The sequence below is a fragment of the Pteropus medius genome, unplaced genomic scaffold (assembly GCF_902729225.1).
Source record: "Pteropus medius unplaced genomic scaffold, Ma_sr-lr_union100, whole genome shotgun sequence".
Lineage (NCBI taxonomy): Eukaryota > Metazoa > Chordata > Mammalia > Chiroptera > Pteropodidae > Pteropus > Pteropus medius.
In genome coordinates, this window is record NW_024350399.1 from 1262898 (window position 1) to 1279656 (window position 16759).

The 16759-nt window shown below is 34.9% G+C and overlaps 1 protein-coding gene across 2 annotated transcripts in view; it reads left to right on the top strand.

Moving 5' to 3' along the window:
* FAM171B (family with sequence similarity 171 member B) overlaps nt 1-13430 on the top strand; it is a 62977-nt gene extending 49547 nt beyond the window's left edge. For both annotated transcript variants that reach the window (XM_039839940.1, XM_039839941.1), the window contains exons 6-8: nt 3528-3644; nt 8525-8648; nt 8907-13430. In XM_039839940.1, the coding sequence (XP_039695874.1) occupies nt 3528-3644; nt 8525-8648; nt 8907-10248 (1583 nt within the window). In that variant the 3' untranslated portion in view covers nt 10249-13430. The remainder of the gene's footprint in view (nt 1-3527; nt 3645-8524; nt 8649-8906) is intronic.
* The last annotated feature ends 3329 nt before the right edge of the window (nt 13431-16759 follow it).

A 16759-nucleotide genomic window follows, 5' to 3' on the forward strand; every position in this document is an offset into this window, starting at 1 on the left:
TAAATCCTTTGAGATGTTTCAGGGGCCCTTCTGAAACAGCACAGAGTTATTTCTACACATGTTGAGATTTTAACCCTTACAACCTCAATTTCTAACAAAAACTAAGAAGTAAGCAATTAGCATTCTTTAGCTTGGCAGATTCATAGACATCAAAGTCAATTATTAACATGGACTTATCAAACTTAAACTAGGTTTATTTACTAAGGATTAGTCTCAGATCACGTGAACTTGAAAACATTTTGAGTTAGTTTCTATATTTCTGAGAATTTTAGACCACTCAATCCTTACAAGTGCTTGCCTTTAAATTAATTTTAATATTGTCCAGAGGTAGAATAATATAGACATACAGACATACACAGAGAACAGCTGGATCCAAATTTTGTTTTGGAGGCATTTACAATTTATGTCTGTCAAGTTCCAAATGGCTTACCTTCCCCTTTTAAAATGAGGACGGCCATTTTTAATACCTCAAAGAAGTGGGTTGACACCTAAACGACATCATAGGTTGATCTATTTATCTAAATCCTTTTTTGAAGCTTCAGGAGACTAATTGAATGTTTTCCATTCAGTCTGCCTAATTTTATAGCAGGACTTTCCTAATTGTGCACACAAAAGATTAATTTAGAAGTATCAAAGATTCATCATCTCGGCCCTCTCAGTTATAAATGGGAGACTGTCATGGGGCCTGGCGGCCTCAGAGACATGATTTCCCATGTTAACTTTTAGATCTGTAGAGTCTGGACAAACTTTAGAGAAAGGCAGCCTTCACGTGCACATGTGCACATCTCCAGATGTGCCAAATGCAGTGAATATACTCATAGGACTGCTTCACGCCTTAGAGGAAGTTCTCCTCAGCCAACCCCCTGCCTCAAATTCTTAGTCACCTAAGAATACCCAAGCAAGGCACAGCAAGAGCTTACCAGATGCCACCAGAACTATGATGCTTTCAAAGGCATGGGCCCCTCTCTTGGAGTGAATCCATTCCAAGGTGCCCTGCTCCTCATCCTGGGGCTCCCACCGGCTTCTTGGGGGTCAGCTATGTTACCGCACTGGACGCCTCATGTCGCCCATCTCCACTATCCCAGATCTGGGGAATTTGAAGAGATTTGGGAATCTGAACAACTATTGTCACCCCGTTGGCTATTTGGGTTAGGGAAACAAGTGTCCTTTCTCTTTCATTGCTAGAGAGAGTTCAGTCTCTTAATCAGCAAAGGTTTTGACTCAGACTCCTACTAAGCAATCCAATTAAAAGCAGCCACCCATTTTTATTCTTTCCCTATTTAGCTCAACCCTTGTCCACCTTGAGTATTTTCTAAGAACAGCTCACATAAAGTCATGGCCTGCTACTTAAAGCAAAGAGGCCCCGAATGCTGAGAAGACTCTCCAAAGTTCACCCGATGAGAAGCAGGAAGTGATGGTGCACAACGGGCTGTTGCTTGTACCAGGTCTCCAGGGTGGTCCTGATGTCTTTCTTTGGAATCCTGCACTAAGGAAGTGTCAAGGAGGGCAAATAAGGTTAAATGAGAGTGGGAGAAAGCAAAGTAGTGATTGGATTATAAGATTACATCCTTTCTTGAGGGTGGTTAGGCATTCCAGTGGTAACTGGCATTGCAAAGGCGTATTAATCTAGATGTACAAGAACAATGGACAGGGCTGACTTAAAAACTTTTCACTAAAGAAGTTGTAGACCTAAGGAGTGGTTACCCACCATGACGTGTCCAGTTACAAATTTATGATTTATTACAGCATCCCCTTTTCGTCTATAGGGAAAACCTTTTTTATTCTCAACATTCCATTCTGTGCTCAGTACTTCACTTCTGATCAGATGTGGGGGTGTCTGTCCCTGCTACACCAAGCAGTTTTCTTACAGCAGCTGGGTGCTCTACAATTCAGACACTATCTGGAGTTAGCATCAGATCCCACAGGTTAAGGGCTTAGTACCCCAAGACTACCCTTCCTCCCAAGAGTCCACTTTGTCACCTGTGCTTCTCACCAACTGGCTATAAATTGGAAGTTCCCATGACCCTTTCCTTAACTTTGATACTTTGCTAGGACAGCTTACAGAAAAAGAGTTTATTTGCCAGAATACTAGTTTATTATAAGAGGATATAACTTTTATAATAAATAAGGATATAAGGAACAGCCAGACAGAAAAGATGCATAGGGTAAGGTATGGGAGAAGGGGCCTGGAGCTTCCTTGCTCTCTCCTAAGTACTCTGCCTTCCAGCACCTCCATGTGTTCACCAGCTCTGTTCTCTGAACCCTGTACTTCAGGGATTTTTGTGAATTATGTAGGTATGATGGAGAACCTCTAGTCCTTATTCCCTCTCTGGAGGTATGTGGTAGGTGTGGCTGAAGGTGCCAATCTCTCTAATCATTTGGTTGGTTTTCCTGGAAATCAAACCCTTAGCCTTAAGGCCTTTTTACTATTTATGATTATGTATGCCGTAGGTGCCGTAGGTACCTGATCTTCCTAGGTGTCCTCCCATCAAAGTACTAACCAGGCCTGACCCTGCTTAGCTTCCGAGATCAGACATCGGGCTTGTTCAGGGTGGCATGGCTGTAGACCATGCACAGTGCCTCCACTGGGGTGCAAACCCAGGACCTTCTGCGTGTAAGGCAGAGTCCTAACCACTACACTATGGAACCACAGTTTAGGACCTTTTCAAAAACCACCTCATTAACATAAAAGCAAGTGGGGTTGAAAGCTGCTTATTTTGAATAACAAAAGGCACTCTTTTCATCTTTATGGATCTTATTACTTAGAGAATTCCAAAGGTTTTAGGAGATCTGTGTCAGGACTGAAATCAAATATATATTTCTTATAAATCACAATATCACAGTAATATGTTATTCTAAATCATTGGATTAAGAGCTCTGATCCCTGGATTCTAGTCCATTTACCAGTAGTACGATTTTAAACAAATCTCTTATTTCGGCCTGTTTCCTAATACATTGAATGAGTGAGCTGATTTAAAACACTTTAAAAAGGAATATCTACTTTAAGCCTTTATTTCTGATTGTTCCTTCTTGCAAAGGTCTTTGTCTCTAATGTACCTTCCAATGAATGACAAAATTACTGAATTGATTTATTGCATATGCAACACGTATACACTGTGTACACTATCATATGTTTAATTAGAATCCTAGAACAGGTGACAAATAACAACCTATTGATAAACTTAGATTTCACTACTCACATCCTTAAGGTATAGCTCAATATGCACAATTTAAACATTATTTAGAGACTCATGATTTCCTTAAATATACCTACATCTTTCTTTATAATGATTTTATCTCTTGTAGACATACCAAATCAAATTATTTATTTTACATATTATATGTACTCTATTACCATGTAATATATATCTGTATATATACATAATCCTATATATATTGCTACAGTTTTTGTGATCTTTGAAAAAGCTCTGCAAAATATACTATGCATGACTATCAGGAAATTCCTATCAGCTCTAAATAGAGATAAACTATAACCTTGGGTACTTTTTACTTACCTTCCTTCTTAGGTACTTGGATAAATCATGGTCGGGGACTGGTCAAGGAATATAATAATCATTTAATTTGGACATATGATGCACCACATTTGGGCTACTGGATAGCAGCTCCACTTCCAGGAACTAGAGGTTTGTAAAAATGACACAAAAAATTTTAAAAATACAAATAATCATACTAGAATTGATATAAAGAGATCTGTTTTATTCTGAGCATCGCCACTTAACTGCTGTATGACACTAGAAAAATCTTCTAGTCTCTTAATCTCACCTTATTTTTTTCATGTGTATAAGAAAAGCTTAAGCTCCATGAACTCTAAGGTCTATTATACCTATAATGAATGTCTGATGAATCTGTGAAATATGAAGTTTGCTCAAATGAAATATTTTCTTAGTTTACTTTTTGTGAATAAATTCTACCCAGATCAGTTAGAGCTTTTGGTTGCAAGCAGCAGAAACAGATTTTGGATAATTAAAATAATGTTAGAATATAGGGAGTTCACAGGATCCTAGGGGCGGCTGAAGAACCAGATTCTAAAAGGCAAATATCCCAGAGGGTCCACCAGGCCTACTTGAGAGTCTTAAGATTACTGCTGCGTGGTGGCTGACTCTAACTCTTTGCAGTCTTTTCCTCACACTGTTCCTCATCATTCTAAGGATGAAGAATTTGGTTGGCCTAGGCTTGGGTCATGAGCACACTCCTTGGTTGGGGTTGTGGATGGTGGTGTGGAGGAAGGGCTGTTGAATGATAGTACCTCCAGACTGTTCTGAAAAGAAGACAAGTGATACCCCAAATGAAGACTGGCCTTACTTATGAACAGAGTACACAAAACCAAGAACTGTCCACTAGGAATGATCTGTTTATATTCTAGGAAAAATGAATTTCATTTTTTTCTAGTTTTAACATGGTATCAAATTATATCATTTGTACCTAAGGAAATTCTATATTTATCTGGAATTGTGTAAATCTCTCAAAATACTCAAACATTGCATATTTTATCCATTTAATCTTAAAAGAAAAATCTTCTAACCTGCTGTAGTGTAGACTGGTTGCGCCATGGGCATGCTACCACTTTCTGGGCTTTTTGGGTGTTCGCTGGTATAAACTGAGTTGCTTCTTGGCTTTCCTTGCTGTCAGCCTTGCTAAGTTAACTTTCCATCCTTCAGCATCTTGTTGATCTTTTATCATCTGCCTTTAACCGTTGGGTTTGTATATTTATAAAAACAAAACGAAGCAAAATTTCTAGTGTAATTTTAGTGTAATTTTGGGAGAGTGTGAAAGTTGAATGCATATGTCATTCCTTCATCTTTAATCATGTGTCAGAGATAATTCTTTTGGTTTTTCGAGTGGTGTGGCTCCCAACTGAGAGGCTGTTTCAGGTTGGTCAGGAATAGTCCCAGTGCACATGCTGGTGAGGATGTGGATGACATCTAACACCCATTGCTCTATAGTATTCTATCATCTAATTTTATTATGGCTGTCTATCAATAATTTGAAGGGTCTCAGAATTTTTTCTGAAAATGTTTTTTTAAAATAGTTTTTACATGACAGCCTTTGAATTTTAAACCATGCAAAGTAACTTTTTTTTTTTTTTTCAATGAAGCCAAAATTTAGTATTCCAGTAAAGGAAATATGAGCCATTAACCATATGTGATCAAGAGGGATGTTCTCTTTGTTTCTATTTGAACTTAGTGCTTATGAGATTATTTATTCAGAACCAGAGGGTGGTTACTTTTGTTCTTCATGATGCAAAATATCATGCGGTCTTGCCAGCTGTCTGGCCTTATCCCATTCTAGATTTGCAACTATAATGAAATACTGATGAAAAAGAATAATCAATATTTAATACTTTAACTCAACTAAATCCAAGTTATTTCATTTCTAATAAAAATAGCTTAAAGAGCACCTTCCACTAAACACATAACTGAAACAATTAATTTATTAAAATGACTTTATGAATTATAAAAGCTCAATAATTTTCTAAAGTAGGTTAAAGATTTGGTTCAGCTTATATGTTGGAAAAGATTTTGTATGAATCAGAAAACTAAAATAGAAGTGTGGGATTCCCATTTAGTTTGAATTAGATACCTTCTAGTGATGTTTTTATTCTGCAAGCATATCATAATCTAAGGAACACTACTTGATTGTAGCCCTGGCTTTGCCAGTAATTGAGTTTGAAACAGATACTTACCCATCTGAGTATTAGTTTTCTTGTTTCTAAATTGTAGGAGTTGGATATGATGATCCCTAATGTCCCAAAACATTTTAGGATGTGGGTGTTATAAAATCAAAATTGATCCTATAACGGGCTACTTACTGCGCTAGAGCTACTTTAGTTGTAATTTGGTTAATATATCTTTTAAAAACTAAATCTTAAATAGAATTCTAGAGTTCCTTGAAAGCAATATTAAGTTCAGGAAGTTAGTTTTTCATAGATTGTTCTAGGTAAGTATACAGCTGAGTATAGGCTTTAATAAACAAGTGCTTATTAATGTTTTTAAACATGTGTTTCAATCAACTTCAACGAAAATGTATTGTAATTTTCTACCTTTTTAACTCCTTGTATGCATACACACACATATGCAGATGCGTAAGTTTTTGCTGTTGTCATACATACAGGATTTGGGGCAAACTTAACAGTATCAACTTCCTGTTTCCAAAAGTGAGTTTCATTGAAATCTTGTAGATTGAAAATTATTAGCATCACTCTATTGTGGAAACATATACTCTCACATTCTTAGAAGTTGAATTTCCTAGTTATAATCAAACTTTCTTGCAACTTTGAAACCTGATAAGAATCTGCAGATAAAATCGTTACTCTTATTTTGTGTGTGTGTGAAGAAATGTATTGCGTAATACTGTACTTAGTCACCTATTAGATATCATGAACACCTTATTATTTGTTACCATATATGAAAGTATGGCCAATACTAGAGTCCCTATTCTTATGTGACCTTGACATTTAACAACAGTATACTGTAGCTAGCACTTACGGAATGCTTTTGTGCTAAGCACTGTTCTAAATGTTTTGTAAGTATTACTTCATTTAATTCTTGTAAAAACCCACATGGGTTAAGTATGACAGATATGGACTGAGACACAAAGAGATGAAACTTGCCCAAGACCACACAGAACCAAACGGTGAGGCCAGGATTCTATTTCAGGTACTTACCCTGGCTTCAAAGTCTATCTGCATATCAACAATACTCCTCCAAATCCTTTAGTATTACTGTTACTTTAAATTTTGCATCATTTAATTGAATAAAAGTAAAGTATAAATCTAAAGACTTTGTGGCCCTCAGTCTATTCTAGTGTCCTTGGTGAAAGTGAGAGCTTCATTCTGAATGTTTTCTCTTGCTGGAGATCACCAGAAATCCAGTTGTCTCAGCACTCTCACCACCTTGTCACCCTGACTGCATATTATAATCTAGTTGATACTGATCAGTAGATGTTATATCCATTCTTGAACAAAATGAAATCTTAATGATACTGAAACATTACCTCAAGATTAGTTGCCCAATAACATTAATTTTCACACAGAGTCTTAATAGTTTGTACTTGTCATTTTAGTGTATTAATCAGCTTTTACTGCACAACAGCACTGTATCTATGTGCTCTCTCATAAGGGAAGATGGGTTATCTGTGCCTCTGCTGGGCTTAGCTATTGGGATCATAGCATCTCATTCCAGAGCCCAGGCTGAAGAAGTTGCAAGTTTTAACTCTTCCAGTCCCAGAATTTTTGGATTCTCTCTAGTCTTTTAATTCCTGCTTACTTTGGCAAATTCTTTTTAGAATTTATCTTTACAATTTTTTAAATTTTATGCAGCTAGTAATGGTCCACACTCACTATTGATACTCTATCTCAAAACCTCTTTGCACAAAGCTCAAATTAATTAGAAATATTTTGCTTCTATGTAACTTGGGTCACCAGTTTTACTGCCTACTGGAACAATTTTCTCACTGCTGCTGCTTGGCCTAGAAGCCAGTGACATATATTTTAGGGTTTGTTATAGCAGCATTTCAGAATCTTGGTACTAATGTCTATAATAGTCAGCCATTGCTACAGTAACAAATAAACCTGTCATCTCAGTGGCTAACAATAGCAAACATTTATTTGTTGCTTACATTTCATGACTGGTGGGCTTGGCTTGGTTCATTTCAGCATTTTTTTTTCATTCCAGAAGCTAGATGAAGGAATAGCAACTCTCTGGGCTATACTATTCACATAGTAGAGGACCTTAGCAAGAGAGCAGGGCCATTTCATGAAGCCTCATTTCAGTGGGCAGAGCAAGTCAGTCGATTAAGCTCAAAGGGTAGAGAAGGTATTCTCCATCCATAAGGAAGCCTGCAATGAGAGGGGAGCAAACAAATACAAATGTGTACATATATTCAATATGCCTCACCCAAGATAGGACAGAGTTGAATATTAGATCTAAAATTATATATTTTCTCAAGATATATGCACCCCTCTGTTCATTGCAGCATTCTTTACAGTAGCCAAGATATGGAAGCAAGCTAGGTGTCCTTTGATAGATAACTGGATAAAGATGTGGTATATACATATAATGGAATATATTATGCAGCAATTAAAAAATGAAATTTTGCCATTTGTGACAATACAGATGGGTCTAGTGGGTATTATGCTAAGTGACATAAGTCAGGCAAAAAAAGACAAATACAGTATGGTTCAATTATATGTGGAATCTAAAAACAAAACAAAATCAGACTCTTAGAAATAGAGATCTAAGGGATGGTTACCAGAACAAAGAGGGGTAATGGATGGAAAGGGGAATATAGTAAATATTGTGATAAGTTTGCATGGTGACAGATGATTACTAGAACTGGTGGAGTGATAACACTGTAAGGTTATAAGATATAAGAATATCAAATCACTATATGTACTCCTAAAACTAATATAACCAATATAAGATTATATACCAACTATACTTATCTAAATTCAAAAAGAAAAAAGTATTTTTTCTCTTTGTTTTGTTTATATTGAACTATTTAGGTTCAGGTATAAATGGAGACTCAAAGGACATAACCGCCTACCACACAGTGTTTCTTACAGCCATATTAGGAGGAACAATAGTCATTGTCATTGGATTTTTTACTGTGCTTCTTTGTTACTGCAGGTAAGATAATATTAATCAATGTGTGTAAACCCCGAAAACTGTCAAATTATAGTATCGTATCATTATGTTCTGTGTATTACAAATTTATTTGTAGAAACAACAGTTTGATCTTTAAAATATGTAGATTAAAATAAAAAGGGATATATTCCAACAGCGTTGCCTATATAATGCACATATTGTGGGATGATATTTTTAAATGAACCTTCTAGATTATGAGCTTTAAACATTTTTTTTTTTTTGCCTTCTCTTTTACTCTAGGGATAAGTGTGGTACTCCACAGAAAAGAGAAAGAAATATCACTAAACTTGAGGTCCTCAAAAGAGACCAGACAACTTCAACAACACACATAAATCACATTAGTTCAGTCAAAGTTGCATTAAAGGCTGAAGACAAGTCACAGTTATTCAATGCCAAAAACACTTCCTATAGCCCTCAAAAGAAGGAATTATCAAAGGCAGAAGCAGAAGAAAGAGTTTCCATGGTAAAAACTCGGGACAATTTTAAAATCTACAATGAAGAGATTTCATTTCTGTCAACCAATCAAAATAATTACTCAAGAAACCCACCACAGTCCTTGGAGTCCAATGTAGGGTCCAAGCAACCTAAACATATTAACAATCTATCTTCGTCTCTAGGTGATGCTCAAGAGGAAAAGAGGTATCTCACAGGTAATGAAGAGGTATATGGACATTCTCACATTCCTGAACAGCTTATGCATATCTACAGCCAGCCCATCGCCATCCTTCAAACATCTGACCTTTTCTCCACTCCAGAGCAGTTACACACTGCTAAGTCGGCTACTTTGCCAAGAAAGGGACAGTTAGTCTATGGCCAACTGATGGAACCAGTAAATAGAGAGAACTTCACACAGACATTGCCCAAAATGCCAATGCATTCTCACGCACAGCCCCCAGATGCCAGGGAAGAGAATATCCCACTCGAAGGTCAACAGAGCTTGCCGTCCCAAACTTCAGATTGGAGCCGGTATTCAAATAGCTTACTAGAATCTGTTTCTGTTCCTGGAACACTAAATGAAGCTGTTGTAATGACCCCCTTTTCATCAGAGCTTCAAGGAATTTCAGAACAGACCCTCCTGGAGCTGTCCAAGGGAAAGCCCTCCCCTCATCCCAGAGCTTGGTTTGTGTCTCTTGACGGAAAGCCAGTCGCACAAGTGAGGCATTCCTTTATAGACCTGAAAAAGGGCAAGAGAACCCAGAGCAATGACACGAGTCTGGACTCTGGGGTGGACATGAATGAGCATCACTCAAGTAGAAAACTCGAGAGGGAGAAAACTTTCATCAAAAGCATGCATCAGCCTAAGATTCTTTACTTAGAAGATTTAGACCTGAGCAGTAGTGAGAGTGGAACCACTGTTTGTTCCCCCGAGGACCCAGCTTTAAGGCACATTCTAGATGGCGGGAGTGGCGCTATCATGGAGCACCCTGGGGAAGAGTCCCCAGGAAGAAAAAGCACTGGTGAAGATTTTGAAGCCAATACGTCCCCTACCAAAAAAAGGGGCAGACCACCACTAGCCAAAAGAGATAGCAAAACTAATATCTGGAAGAAGCGAGAGGAACGCCCACTGATTCCTATAAATTAACAATAAGGATAGTTATGTCTTTGCTGTCTCTTGCAGTTTATTCTTGCTTCTTGTAAATTGTAGTACGGACTTCTTAAGAAGGTGAGACTGAGCAATCTCATGGCCCCTGGACATGTCTCAAGCAGAGTAAATAATAAAATGGTAATTCAGTAATGAGAAAGATACTAAGGAATGCTTTTTCTGACCTGTTGTTTATTTTTAGGTGATGAATTTGAAGTATCCAAAAGTTCAAAATGTAAAATAGCTTCAAGATGTTAGTTATCTGAAAATGTTGCTCAGTCAGCCAATTTGGCCTTCTCTTAAGAATCACATTGTTAAAACTGAACTCCTACATTTGCCTCCAAAAATATTGCCTCTGCTTTGATGAAACATTTAGAAATGAGGCATATTTTTGTGAAATGATACTATTATGTTCTCCACTGCCGATACTCGAAAATAACTTGATAAATGTCCTGGATTGATGTAATTCTAGAGTTTAAAGGCCAAACAACATTTTTTTTTTCTGTAATAAACAGCATGTGTATTGTATCAACCCCAAATTAAATCCCATACTCACATAAGATGGGCAAGAAGCTACTTTGTTGTTAGAGGGAAACTCCAGCAATTTGATTGTTTTGAGATATAACTTTATAGAGTAAATGGTAAGGTGTTAATCTGTTATTTAGGAATCTGAAAAATAAATGATACTGAATTTTTATTTTGATTTTTTTTCTCCTTCCTCAAAAGTGACATGAGCTTAGCGTCAAGGAAAATTCAAACTATCTGAAAAAACTCACCCATATCTCTTGTTAAGACCCACTGATACATATAAGCTAAAATCAATTTTAAGATATTTCTTCTATTAAAAAAATCTTGGCACTTAAATGCTATTAGACTTGATTTTAAAAAATCAGTGAGTTGAAACTTCTTATGAACAATAAAAAATTAACAAAATATATAGAGCTAAAGGAAATAAACATTTCAATTTTTTTCTGAAATGTCATTGAGCTAAAAAATAAATGTCAATTCCCTGAGACTCAAAAATACCTTCGGGATGTTAGTTATATCTACAAATTTTTTCCCCATAAAGTCTTTTAACAGTCGTAAAAGATATTTAAGAAAAACAGTTTCAATTTCATGGGAAAAGTAAGTTATTTTCTTAAATCACTTACAGGCTTTAGCCCCCACCCTCCCACCCCCCAAGTTTTGCAAGTAATGTAGTCATATCATTTTCATAGCAAAAAAATCAGTGTGAACACATTCAACAGTTGTTTTTAATTTTAAGTGTCTTCAACCCTGAGTTATCATTCATATGTCCTAAAAATAAAGCTCTTTGTTAATTGAAATCAATTCATCCCATTTTTCTTAAAATTTCCATGAAGGCAAATGTCTGAAGCAGCTTCCCCTTTTCCAAGGGAGAAAATTGAAACTAAATTGCTTTATTTCTCATCCCCTACTAATCAATATGGGAACACATAAACAAGTTGAAATAAACAATTAGCTATGTTAGCTTTAGTCAAATTATAGAGGGATGTATAAGAGACAACATTTTTCCCAAGATAGTAGACTTCAGCCATTTTTTTTTCCTGTAACCCCTTCCGAAGCATATAATATCAGATAACACTGCTACCTTTATGTATTAACCCAAAGAACTTAAAGACCAAGGCAAAAGTTTGTTATATTTTACTCCAGTCTATAGAAGAGATAAATGTTTTGGGTAATACCTAGGTTTACTTTCTTTGCAGGCGGAGGATAACTGATAAGGCCCAAAATTAGAGGAGGCTTCTTACTGGTCTTATACAGAAAGATGCATTAGAAGAGGCATAAATGAAAATGACTTGGAAAATGTTAAGGAGTTAGTGCTCTGCTGAAGTGCCTTTGATATAGACTTGCTTTGTTAGAAGGATATGACAACATCTTTCTTAAATGTGCATTTTCTTTCTGTTAGCCAAATTAAGCAGATGTGCAGTTTTTATTAAAAATATAGACTTAGTGTTTCATGTTGGAACAATGAATTTTGCATGCAAGTTACATTTATCTCTTTTTTGAATCCAGTGTATATTGATGTATTATGTTGGAATGAAGTTAGAAACTATACAGCAAAATGTACTTCTTCAATATTTCAAGTGTATATTTCTCTCACCTTTAAGTAAAAATGTGTCATCTCTGCTTAGTAATGGAATGCACATGTTGAAATAAGAGGATACCATTCAGGTATGCCTCTTACTCATTCTTCTGTAAAAGAAATGAGAGGCTGTATCCCAAGGGCTTTTCTAGAATACATTTTTGGGTTTCAGAATAACACCTTATTTTTTATACACTGCACATTCTGTTCTCAATTGGGAGGTATAGGCAATTTATCTTTTCTAATGATTAAAAATGTGTAACTTCTCATTTGTGAGTTCACAAATTTCCTGTTAAAAAGCTGAAGCCATCAACTTTTTCTTAAGTGATAATGAACCTACAATATTCACAGCTTTCTTAAATTTTTAAATTGAAAACCAGCCCAGTTTTTTGCAAATGTAAACCTAGAGAATTTTGGTCGCAAATTATTAACATTTGTGGATCCTTTGTATATACTTTGGATATATCTTAAAAGCAAAATTATCCCTCAATTAACTGCTGGATTCATTTACTAAAGCACAGCTATATGCATTTTTGAATACATATCAAGATCTTGATACTTTATAAAATCCATTTTTATGACATTTATGCAGGTGTATAGGGATTACACCCTTTTATAATGCACAGTATACCACAAAAGTCACAAAGGTTGAGGAATAAAAGCACTTCTTTGCTTTGGCAATCATTTTCAGATCACTTTCTCTGTGTTTGAATCCTCTGGTATTAATGCATATTAGAGAGTTTTAGGCATCTGTGAGTCAAATAATGTCCCTCAAAACTTCCCAGAATGGTGAAGCTCAAAGTTACATATTAATTTATAGAGAATGAGTTGCATTTCCTCATGTACTATCTTTGTAAAGAACTTGACCATGTTAATTTCCATTTCAGACCTAGAGTTGACATTTTGTCCTCTTGTTTCCAAGTGTTTCTGTCTTTTGTATTGTTTCATCAGAGGAATCTCAAATTTCAGTGTATATTTATTGTCATTACTACATTTACTGCTGAAACTGTAACAATCTGAAGATTTGTAAAATGTTAAACATAGTTCATTAAAGATAATAAAAATAAATCAAACTGTATTTGATGCATCGTTTAATTTTGGATAGTAGTCCTCTCTAAATTCTCATTTAATCCAGTAAATATTACTTTTTTCCTTACTATACTCTCTACAGTAAATTAAACATTATATGTTTGAATAGGCTTTGTTTTAATAATGAACTTGATCCCTCTTTGTGCATCATGTTCTCCAAAATTCACATTTTTACTATTTATTAATGCCGAGTATAGACAAATTATTTTTCTTCACATGAGAATACTCATAGACTGTGAAATAAATTGCAATTCTTAAAATACCTAAGTGAGAAAATGATACAATATCTCCTCACCTTTAAAAAATTCTTTGGACTTTGAACCTGAGACTAAATAATAACAAAACCTGTTTACATTTAAAATGATAGATCTTCAAGTACCCTTCTGCTCCATGAATTGGACAATACTTAAGTTCAGGCAATTTGTATTTTGAGCTTTAGAAAATCTTTAGAACTATAATCCTGGCTGCCAAGGTTTTAGATATTTTGTATAACAAATTTAAATGGTACTAGAAATACCTTTGGTCAGTTCTAAAGAGAATTGGGCTCTGCATCTACTCACAAATACAGTGGGAATTCTAATCCCCAATACTGACTAATTGAACTAGACACTTCCATTTGGATCTCTACTGAGTACAAATCAGGTTGTGGCTGCCTTTGTTTCAGGGCCTGATCTCCATATAGGAGAGTCTAGAGTCTTAACAGAAGTGATGCAGCCTCTGGAAGACTCATGCTGGACCCAAATTCACATGGAACTAGTAATAGAAAATATTTCATAAAGCACAATCAGAAACTTAGCTGCCAAACAGATGATATTCATGAGCTAGTCATCACATTCTCATCTCAGAATGGAAGTATGAGAAGACCGATATGTTAAGAACTATAAGGTAGTTGGATGGAGTTAGGAGATATTTTAATAAGTTTATCAACAGTGATTTACCTATCAGTACTTGATAATTGTGACAGCTAATCAGGAACCCTTCCCTTGAACTACATGTTAAAAAATTGTTAAACTATACCACAGTGTTTCTTTATCTAGACTTCATAAAATCACCTTTTGGCTTTTTTATATAAGTACACTGTATACAAATATACAGTAAGACAGCTTAATTCCATCAGTAAATTCTAAGTCAATTGTGGGATTAAGAAATCTGTCTTAATGTCTTAGATTTACATTTGCTTGCTCCATCAAAATAAATGTTATTTCCTTGACTTTTTAAATTTGAGCCTCTGTTTGAGACTATGGACTTATGTTCATTGAGTTAAATATTTTTTATAAAAATAGTTTCAGATTTTGACTAGAGAAAAATAATCTAGAAATCAAATGTAATTTATGTCAAATACCAAAATTAATAAACTCAATTACAAATGATGGGAAAACATTTTCATTAAATTTAAATAGCAAGTTTCTTAGGGAAAAATTGTGATAACTTTTCTTTCTAAAATAGCTAAGCTTAAAGATCACATCTACAAAACATTGTAGAAATACTTTTCTCCGCTTTGCTATAGTAAATGAATATCTTCCTATTTCTATTGGAAAAGCTCATATGTTGAAAAGTACATGTTTTTTTTTTTTTTCTTTTGTTAACAAAAACCTTCCTGGTTGAACCCTGTATTTCCTGGTTTTAAAACCTGTACTTGCTATTGTCAAATAATATTCCACAGTCCTATAGGGATATCCTAATTTTCCACATGATTTCGGTCTTTTTTTCCCCTTCAGATTGACTAGAAGTTTCATAATTCAAGTGTTGACTGGTTCTAATCCTTGTAGACCTTATTAAAACACTAGACTAACCACAGACAGTCCGATTCAAAACAAACCAGATAAATACATTCCCAGGAGTCTCGGGGCTTATTACACTTGAACGGCTTAGTTAAAAACCTTTCCTAAATACTATATTGAAAAGCATAATTGTGGCTATTAAGCAACATGGAGTAGATATCTTAAAATAATTTTTATTTTATATATCCCCATATTTCAGTCTAGAAAATTAGTTTTACAAAGAAAGTGTTTTTCGAAGTAAATTTAATCAGCTTAATAAATTTATCTCAGATATCTAGCTGTCTGTAATAAATACTATTTTGAAAATTTCATTTCTAATTTAGATAACTTTTGAAAGATTTTTGACTATTAAATACATAAATGTTTATTAATTTGCAGATATTTTATTAACATTTTAATTCAGTGTTTATTACTGATTATTGGAGTAACTGGGTGATCAGAGGAAGGTATGAGAGGAGACCTGTCATTTTCTTTTGGACATTTCAAATTATAAAGATTGATGGGACATCTTGAATCATTCTTAGGTTAGCTATTATGATAACCTCAGATGTTAGAGCTGATGCAGGCAGTAGAGATTTGGGGGAATTCCAAATTGTTGTTTGAAGCTACAGGTGAAGGTGAGATGTCCCGAAGAATATGTAGGGTGAGGAAAGATTTCCATTGATGTCATTAAATTATTTGTGTAATAAATAACTTAAAATATAAGTAAAATATCAATTCTATTTGAGTATCAAGTTTTACAAATAAGCTGATATACATATTTAAATTGAAAGAAGAAAAGGGTAACTTCAGTGTCTCCTTTTAAATTTTATAAATATGATTTTCTCTTACAACTCAGGTATAAATTCAATTTTTGTAAGTAGAATCTTATTCTAAAATAAATGGTAAATAATTTTTATATGAATTTCTTTCTCATTACTGAATTATTTTTCCTGTATTGCATTTTCACAACATAGATTTTCAATAACTATTTGACAAATGGGAGCAAAAGTCAGAAGACTTGAGTTTAAATTATGGCACTTCGCATTTCTAGTAAACTTTCATTTCCTCATGTTATATAGGTCTGATAATGGTCATAATACCTCCCTTACATGGCCAGTGTAAGACTTAAGGTGATATAAAGAAAAGCACAGGCTAGGTAAATATTATTGTTCTATGACACTACATTTGATGAAGTTAATTAAATCACAAGGGGTCATTTTTGTGAGTTAACTTTGTTAACCAATGGGATTATCTCCAATCAAGAGCTGATTATTAAATCACAAGGGGTCATTTTTGTGAGTTAACTTTGTTAACCAATGGGATTATCTCCAATTAAGAGCTGATTATTATCACTGCAAACTATATCACCGATAGTCAAGTATCAAAGTGTAGCCTCCAGATGTCAGTTATCCTCATAGCCACTATTGTTGTGCTTTTTCATTAGGACCATTAGGTACTGGTGAAAGAAGAGCATCTCTACAGTTGCTCAACTGCTCAACTGCTCTCAAGCATAGTTTGCTCCCATACTTTATATTAAGTCACATATAACTCAACA